The 9,384-nt window shown below is 57.6% G+C and overlaps 1 protein-coding gene across 1 annotated transcript; it reads left to right on the top strand.

Moving 5' to 3' along the window:
• The first annotated feature begins 7,656 nt into the window (after window positions 1-7,656).
• On the top strand, window positions 7,657-8,586 carry LOC129197006 (olfactory receptor 14A16-like). The gene has a single exon (XM_054804974.1). The coding sequence runs from the start codon at window positions 7,657-7,659 to the stop codon at window positions 8,584-8,586; it is 930 nt and encodes a 309-aa protein (XP_054660949.1).
• Window positions 8,587-9,384: the final 798 nt, after the last annotated feature.

Below are 9,384 nucleotides of genomic sequence, written 5' to 3'. Positions count from 1 at the left end.
CTTGGTCTCTCCACTCTGACCACAGGGAAGAGTGAAGCCCCATCGTGCACTGAATACTTCCTCAGACTAGGTCCAGACTTGATTTTTCTCCTGGTTGACCAAGCAGCAGCTGTGGGTACACGAGGCTGTCTCGGTGTGCGGCCACGATGCTCAAGGAGGGATCGCTCCCCAGCGCCCAGGCTGTCCAGGACAAAGAGAGACCAAGAGGCCAACCCACCTTGTCCAGCTTCATCTGTGTCAGGATGTACGCGGACACAGCGTCCCAGATAGCCACAACCTCTGGAAAGCAAGGGAAAGAGGGGTCAGGCTCCAGGCCAGCCAGCTCACAGTCTCTCGGCAAGGGGGCTGTGCCCCCATTTCACACTGCCCGCCTTACTCTGCTCCCGGGGCAGGGCTGGAGCAGAAATGGGGACGTGGGAAGGGCTCCGGATCAGGGCTGTGGCCACCTAACCCCCAGAAAGGGATGGCACCCCAGAGCCCAGGATGTGATCTGCCAGCCTGGCAGCACAAGAGGCTCCAGAGGGAAGGAACAGAGGTTCTCCCAGAGGAGACTAGTTCAAAGTCGAGGGCTGATTTACAGCAGAGGCATTTCCAGCTGCCTCACGAGAGCCCTGTGAGAGCTGAAGGACACCCCAGCCCCTGGGATGCAGGACCCCTTTTCATCCCAGAGCCAGAACCCCAAGAGGTACCAGCTCCCAGGAAAAGCTGGCCCTGGGTGGCCCCCCTCGCCAGGGGACCAAGCCATGCCCATGGGAGCCTGGGGGCTGCGGGCAGCCGGGAGTTCTGGTTGCTACATTGTCCCCCGAGCCCTGTGGGACCTTCAGGCAGGGTTCTTGTGGCAGCCCCCAGCCCTGTCCAGCCACCCCCCGCAGCTTTTGACAGCGGACAGCCCCAGCGCAACCCCTGCGGAAGGAGCTCCCAAACCCCTTACCCTTGGTGGAGAGCCGCAGGAGCGTGGGGAACGAGCTGCTCAGCTCCAAGCTGACGGCCACGGTGCAGCAGCCCTCCATCGCGCTGGCTGCTTGCCCTCAGCTCAGGGAAAGGGATGCTCTTCGCAGCTCCTCTCCCAAAACTCCTCTCTGACGTGCCTCCGCTCTGCCTGTCAGCGAGGGTCCCCCAGCACAGCCCCGCTGCCTCCTGACCCTGCTCCTGGCTGTGGAGCAGCTCCGAAGGGCAGCAGTGGAGAGCCCCTGAGCAGTGCCCAGCAGCTCCCAGGCCTCGCCGGGAAATGCCAGCACCCACGTGGCGCTGGGGAGACCTCCCTGTGATGTGGGGCATCCCCCTGTGACATCAGCCCGCATCATTTGAAGGTGCATTATGACATCAGGCAGGAGACAGCACAGCTGGGGAGAGAGGAGAGAGATTTCGCCTCTTGTCCTGGGAAACATTCAACCCTTTCTCCCCAGTCCTGTTCCAAAATCCCCGTCTGCCCCCTGCACCAACATGTCTCTGCTGCTGGGAGCCCATCCGGGCAGGTGGGGGTTGGGGGCTGGCTGCAGTCGGGCAGTGACAAGAGATGGGATCAAAGGCCTGTGGGATGCAACAGCCCCTCCAGTGTGCCCAAACTCTCCTCTCTGCTGCGTGCCACTGGCGTGCCAGGAAGAGGATGGGCTTTATTGCACGGGTTGTGGCAGGGATGGAGTTAAATTTCTCCATAGCAGCCCATACGGTGCCGTGTGTTGGATCTGTGACCAAAAGAGTCCTGATAACACACCGATGGTTTAGCTGTTGCTGAGCAGTGCTTACACAGCGTCAAGGCCTTCTCTGTTTCTCACCCTGCCCCGCCAGCGAGTAGGCTGGGGGTGGGCAAGGAGTTGGGAGGGGACACAGCTGGGACATCTGACCCCATCTGACCAAAGGGATATTCCAGACCACATGAGGTTGTGCTCAGCAAAAATCTGTGGGGAAGAAGGAGGAAAGGGGGGATGTTTGGAAGATGGCTTCTGTCTTCCCAAGCAACTGTTACTCCTGATGAAGCCCTGTTTTCCTGCCCAGGGCTAAACCCCTGCCTGCTGCTAGGAAGTGGTGAAGGAATTCCTGATTTGACTTTGCATGTGTGCGCAGCTTTTGCTTTACCTGTGAAACTGCCTTCATCTCACCCCACGAGTTCACTCACTTTTACCCTTTGGATTCTTCTTCCCCATCCTGCTGGGAGGGAGGGAGGGAGCAGCTGTGTGGGGCTGAGCTGCCTACCGGGTTACACCACACCACCAGGACATGTTCTTGGGACAACCTCCCCCACCCATCTGCCAGCTCTCACCCCACAAGTCACTCCCAGACAAAGCTCCTCACCTGGGGCTGAGCTGGATGACTGGGGTCCAGCTGTGACCAGAGAGAGGACAAGGCTTCTCCTGGGTCCTCTGCAGCCTTTGTGATCCCCACAGATCAAGGTAGCACGCAGAGGATGGGGAGCCCCGTTGGGGAGCCCCCTCCCCAGGAAGTGATGGAGGAGAGGCTGGTGGCTGCGGTGATAGTGGTGGTCGATGCCCTTGGGAGCCAGGCAGGTGTCCCTGAAGGTGGGGGGCACTGGTGGAGTCCCCCGGCAACGGGGCCAGGCAGGCAGTGGTGCTGACAGGGAGCCACACGCCTGCGGGTGCACACACACACACACACACACACACACACGAACACACGTGTGGCCCATTTTCCCGCCCCTTTTCTCCTCACTGAGCCCCTCCCCCGTCACAGCTTCCCCCTCCCTCCTCCCCTCACAGACCCCTCCCCCCACTCCTCTGCCTCACACACACCCTCCCCCTCCCGCTGACACCCCCGCTCCCCTCCCCCTCCCGGGAACACCCCCGATCCCCCCGACCCCCCCAACACCCCCCCCACCCCCCCACCCCCTCCCCGTACCGGACGGAGCCGCCCACCGGGTCTCGGCTGCAGCGGTGCCTTCCCCACCGGTCCGACCACGCATGCGCGACAGCGGGTGGGGCTCCCGTGCTCTGCGGGGGGCGGAGTCACGGCAGGGGAGGGGGAGAGGGGGCGGGGCTGGGGTGGCACTGGGAGCACTGGGGGAGCCAAGGAGCCATACTGGGAGCACTGGGGTGTCACTGGGAGCACTGGGGGAGCCAGGGAGCCATACTGGGAGCACTGGGGTGGCACTGGGGGAGCCAGGGAGTCATACTGGGAGCACTGGGGTGGCACTGGAGGGAGCTATGGGGGAGCCAGGGAGCCATACTGGGAGCACTGGGGTGGCACTGGGAGCACTGGGGGAGCCAGGGAGCCATACTGGGAGCACTGGGGTGGCACTGGAGGGAGCTATGGGGAAGCACTTGGAGCACTGGGGCAGCACTGGGAGCATCAAGGGGCACTGCTGAAGCACTGGGGGGCACTGGGAGCACTGCGCACCACATCACATCTCCCAGTTGCCCCCCCCAGCTCCCCTTCTGGGGGAGCCATGGGGACCTCCAGTCATCCGCCGCTCCTTGACAGAGTGAAGGCTCTGCTCCCATTCCTGCAAGAACCCAGGGTCGTTAGGAGCCACCCCTCGTTGCCCAAGCAGCCCGAGGGGATTCATGGGGTCTTAGTGCAAAGAAAAGCAACGAGGGCTCTGGAGAAGTGGGGGGCATGGTGAGAACCTGCCACCAAAGGGACAAGAACAGAACTGCCCAGGGAGAAACCTACAGGTGATTTTCTCCAAGGGAAGAAACCCATCTGGTTTCCAAGGGGGATCTGAATCGGCATATAAAAAGCACCCAGGAAGCCAGCTGTCTGCAGGAGCAGAGCAGGAGACCACAGCAGGACGAGGTGCCTGCTCAAAAAAGAGGGGACCGATCTCTTTTCTTCCACGTGGGAACACCCTGAGCTCAGCGGATGTGTCTGGAAATGGACGCGACCACCAGCAAAGCGGTTCTTTGGGTACGTGATACCTGCGAGCAGCAGCTGGGCACACGCGTACCTGGAAGAAGGGCTGAGCCAGGGCTTTGAAGGAGGTTTCCCAATCTTCTCGGTCCTTTTCCTCCTGCAGGATGCTCAAGACTATGCTCTTGTCTGTAGAAGACACAAAGGAATACGTGAGCTTTTCTCTGTAGACCCTGAGGTCTGCCCAGAGCTCTGCTGGGTTCCTTGACAGCGAGGAGTACAATGACATAGAAATAAGAGGAACCAAGAGCAGAAAGGATGACACAGATGCCTACTTGGAGCAAACTATCTCCCAATCTGCTCATGGCCTCAAGCTGGTCTGGCCTGAGCGCTTTGGATGAGCTCACCGCCCTCATGGTCCTCCTTGTCTTCTCATTGGTTTCCTGGCATGGAGACTGTCCCGGGAAGGAGGAACCAATGACACCGGTCCCGGTTAAAACCTAATGACCGCAAACCTGTTGGTGACTTCCCAGAGCTTCCCAGCATCACTCTACCTGCAGGGTTGTTCCATCTCAGGTGCTGTAGAAACAGAGGAACAGGCAACATGGCATCTTGTGTGTTCCTGCTGAGTGCTTCTGCCAGGCACACCACGTCTTTCCGAAGGTGGCCCCAGAAGAACTCTTCCATATCCTCCTATTCCTCTTTCATCAGGTCTAGAATTGCCTGGAACACAGGGCAGGTTCCTCCCTTAGGCTCTCAAGAAGATCTCCTCCCAAACTAGGCTGAATGCCCCTTACAGCATGGTAGACCTCTTTGTCAGTGTAGATCCCCAGCAGGAGGGATGAATGGAGAAAATCTCTCACAAGACCAATGCAGGCAGGCAACAGGCACCTCTCCAGCTCATTTCTCCATGAGAGAGGGCTCTCCAGGATGGACCCTTTCTCTCTTTTATCCTCGGTGTTGCATTCAGAAAGAGCAATTACCCACCACGTCTTTTCCTATGTCCCACGATGGGGCCACAGGACACATAGACCTTTGCCTTGGCCAGCCATGGTATTTTCCCCATGCCCGTGGCTCTGCGGGAGGGTTGAGTGGACGGGTGAAGCCCTCTGGGGTTGTGGAGCCAGGAGGATTGACTTTCATTTCTTTCTGCATGAGGCCTGTCTCAGGTTTGTGGTCAGTTCCCTCAACGGCAGCACCACACTTGCATGTCTTCACTTCCATGGGAAGTCCATGCTGCATTTGGACACAAGAGGGTGGAGTGAGAGAGAAGACTGGAAGCCCAGCTGGGTGCTGATGGCATCTAGCAAAAGCTGGGGGCACCCAGCAGGTTTCCATGGCCTCCACCTGGCTTTCTACATGGGGTCATTTCAACAGCTAACAACAGGCAGGAGGAGATGTGTGCCTATGAGCAAACATCTCCAGGACAACCAGGTTCTTCCTACAGTCAACGGGACATGCCTAGGCATTGATTTGGGGATGAGAGTGACCAAGACCTGGAAGCACCCGCTTCACGGCACTGCTCCCAAGGGGAGACACAAATCCCAGCTCCATTTAACCTAGTGCCTTGCTGGGAGAAGAGCCCAGCTGGCTTGGAGAAGAGCCCAGCTGGCTTCTGAGCTTTGCAGCTGCTCTTGCAGGTAAAGGACGGCTTGACACGGAGGTGACATTGGAGTCCACATTAGGAGGGAAGCAGGGTAGTAGAAGGAGCATCTACAGTGACCACCCAGTAGAAACCGCCAGGCCAAGAGGCCAAGATGTGTTTCAAGGTGGTGCAAAGGGGATGAGCACCTCTGGGAGCCAGAAGAAGACCTGAGAAGCTCATCCCAAGCCTGACTTTTTCCTATGGAGGTGACAGGGTTGCAATGAGAAGCACAAGACGACAGAGCTGCAGAGACCACCAGCCCAAAGGCTGGTTTGCATCTGACTGTGACTTCTGGAGAGGTTTCATCAGCTTCCTCTCAGGGTCGGAGCTTCATGGACTCATCCCCAAACCCACCAGAGGGGTCATTAACATGCCGCCTTGGGCTGCTCCTCTGCTGCTGAGCTGGTCCAGGCTCCTGGGATGGAGGGAGCTCATGGCAAGTGGGCTGTGCTGCAGAGAGACATCTCTGGCCAGGAGCAGCTCCTCTGCAGAGCCCAGCAGGGCTGAGGGCTCTGCCTGCAGGCACCGAGGGGAGAACAGCGAGGCAGAGAGAGCTTAAAGGCAGTTGGAAATGGGAGGCTTGCTGAGAGCTCAGGGAAGGAGAAATCTTCAGAGCCCTTGACACGGTAAGTCTCTGGGTGCAGGGCAATGCCGATGCGGTTCCTGGAGGCATCTCCTCAAGCTGGCAGAGCCCACAGCTGCTGGGATGTGCCAGGTGGACTCCCTGTGCAGAGGCAACTTTGAGTGGCTGGGAATGCAGGTGTGCAGCCAGGGGTACCCAGTTGTGTCCTTCAGAGCAGGGTCCCTGCAGCCCAGGGGCTGTGTGCCCGGGGCAGGGACTCTGCCGCCTGCCAGGGTCAGCACTCAGCCTGCCCGGGGAGCTGCCCAGGGCACTGCAGGGAGAAGCTGTGGGTGGAAGGAGCGACCCCCTGGAAGGGCAGGGCAGGGTCCTTCTGCTCTTGAGAGGGTGCTTAGTTTGTGAGGGCTGATTACAGCTTGAGATCGCCCCTGGGACATTTGCCATGGCACTTCTCAAGGAGCATTGAGATCCCCTTGGGCAGTGCCCTGGTGCCAGGAGGGGTCTGCAGGGCAGAGCTGAGCACACAGAGGGTGGGATGGGCTCTGTGAGCAGGGACAGGGAGGAGAGGTGTGGGCAGAGCACCAGCTCCTGGCAGGGACAGCTCCAGGCAGCAGAGACATGGGCAGGGAGTGGGAGGAAACTGCAGCCAAGCCCTGGGCTAGGCTGCCTTCAGGCTGCTCTCTTGTGGTCCCTCACTCTAGATGTCTGCTGGGCGTTGTCTGCTGAGCAATGAGCTGACTCTGCCTTTAGGACATCCCATCTTCAGGACATCGGACTGTCTGCTTTGCCTGTGCTGCTGGGCTTGGGAGCTGCCCCAGAAGAGCACGGCTGTGCTGTAGGATCCCAGGGAGTGCTGAGCTTTCCCTTGGAGGTCAGTTCTCTCCTCTCAGAGGCCTTTGCTTCCCTCTGAGAGGGACTCTGTCCTTCTCTCTCAATCACAACTCCTCCTCTGGGCTGGGAAAAAAGAACCATTTGCAGATCTGCTCTTTGAACCAGGACTCCCCATCTCTCATCACAGTCTAGTTTTGGGGGATTATTTAAAAGTAATTTCTGTTTGTCATCATCTTCAAGGCAGCAGAAGCAAAAGTGCAGGGCAGCAGGGTGACAGTCTAATGGACACTGCATCTCTCCTGACTCTGCACTAAGCTACAAAGAGCTGAGCCTTTTTGCCTGTCCTGTCACATTCCCATTGCTGTCCTCTTCCCATTTTTCCATCCTAAAATGAGTATTTCTACCCCTCACAGGAGCTCTCCCCAGATGTGATGGTGGAAAATAAAAACCACAGACAAAATTCTTCTAAGGAAATGCTAAGCCTGTCTTCGGCAGCCTGCGCTCTTCTGAGTCATGAGTGCAGAGATTTAATTTCTCCATTAAATGTGGATTACATCTGACATCGGTTGTCAACATTGGAGGTGTCACAAACCAGCTCCATGTACCCACTGCAGCTGAGCACAGCTGACTCCTCAGCTCCTCACAACACACTCAGCCAGCAGACCAGAGAAGGGAAATGCATTTCAATTGGGGGGTGTTTATATGAGAAATGGAGTGGCTTTGCTCAGAGGAAGATGTCCTAATTTTCCCTGTCCTTTCATTTTGTTCAACCAGACCTCTTGCCAAGAGCCAGCAAATGTCCAACGGCAGCTCCATCACCCAGTTCCTCCTCCTGGCATTCGCAGACACACGGGAGCTGCAGCTCTTGCACTTCTGGCTCTTCCTGGGCATCTACCTGGCTGCTCTCCTGGCCAATGGCCTCATCATCACTGCCATAGCCTGCGACCACCACCTCCACACCCCCATGTACTTCTTCCTCCTCAACCTCTCCCGCCTCGACCTGGGCTGCATCTCCACCACAGTGCCCAAAGCCATGGCCAATTCCCTATTGGATGTCAGGTCCATCTCCTATGCAGGCTGTGCTGCTCAAGTCTTTCTGATTGTCTTCCTGCCTGGAGCTGAGTACACCCTTCTCACTGTCATGGCCTATGACCGCTACGTTGCCATCTGCCAACCCCTGCACTACGGGACCCTCCTGGGCAGCAGAGCTTGTGTCCACATGGCAGCAGCTGCCTGGGGCAGTGGGTTTCTCAATGCTGTGCTGCACACGGCCAATACATTTTCTATACCACTCTGCCAGGGCAATGCCCTGGACCAGTTCTTCTGTGAAATCCCCCAGATCCTCAAGCTCTCCTGCTCAGACACCTACCTCAGGGAAGCTGGGCTTCTTATATTAAGCTGTTTTTTAGGTTTTGGGTGTTTTGTTTTCATTGTGCTGTCCTATGTGCAGATCTTCAGGGCCGTGCTGAGGATCCCCTCTGAGCAGGGACGGCACAAAGCCTTTTCCACGTGCCTCCCTCACCTGGCTGTCATCTCCCTGTTTGTCAGCACTGGCCTATTTGCTCACCTGAAACCCCCCTCCATCTCCTCCCCATCCCTGGACCTGGTGGTGGCAGTTCTGTACTCGGTGGTGCCTCCAGCAGTGAACCCCCTCATCTACAGCATGAGGAACCAGGAGCTCAAGGAGGCCCTGAGGAAACTAATCCAATGGACCTTGCACCAATAACAGTAATTTGTCTCGCCTTCTCTGCAGAGTTCCCAGAACATATTTCAGGCCAGTACCCTGTTGCATTTTTTTTTCTCTGCTAATCATAGTTAGAGGTAATTGCTTGGGTTCATAGGACTTCTCTTGAGGCTCTGACCTGTTGTGTCTGATCCTTGAAGAACCATGTGTGACCTTTTGCCTTCCTAATAGCCTCTCTGCAATAAAAGGGGATCTCCTGAGGGAGGTGCCTGCAGCCTGGGCTCTCCTTGATACAGTTGTGGCTAAGAACAAGCCAGAGGAATTGGACTTTCCAAGTCTCTTCCGCCTCGTTTTCTCCTTCTCTTTGGGGAAATAATCTCATGGTATCACTGTTAGACACCAAGCACTTAGTTGAAGGCTCTCGTCTTGGTGTCCAGGGGCATTGGAAATGGTGCATGAGCTCCCAGTCCCCTTCCTCAGGCTGTCACAGATATGACGGGGCTGATGGCAGAGGTCCGTCCATGTGGAAAGGAATCTGGTGTGGTCAGGAGAGGATGGGGACACTGCAGGTACTCCGGGGTGGGAAGTGAATGGAGACTCAGAAGGCGAAAGACCCTGAAATGAAGTCCCCCCAGGGCAGAGCACTCACTCCAGGTACCCGCAAAGAAAGACTCTGCAGTGCTGTGGGAGTCCGTGAAGATGCAGCAGGCACAGGGCAGGAGAATGGAGAGATGCAGGAGGTGCCTGAGGAGCCGCAGGGCCAGGACTCTGCTGGTGTCCTGGGGAGCAGGGCTGGCGGGGAGGCAGAGTGGGGCAAAGGCGGTCAGGGCTGGGGATCCC

The sequence above is a fragment of the Grus americana genome, chromosome 27, assembly GCF_028858705.1.
Source record: "Grus americana isolate bGruAme1 chromosome 27, bGruAme1.mat, whole genome shotgun sequence".
Taxonomy (NCBI): Eukaryota; Metazoa; Chordata; class Aves; order Gruiformes; family Gruidae; genus Grus; species Grus americana.
The sequence above is the reverse complement of the archived record's forward strand: the minus strand, read 5'-3'. Positions and strand labels throughout refer to the sequence as shown.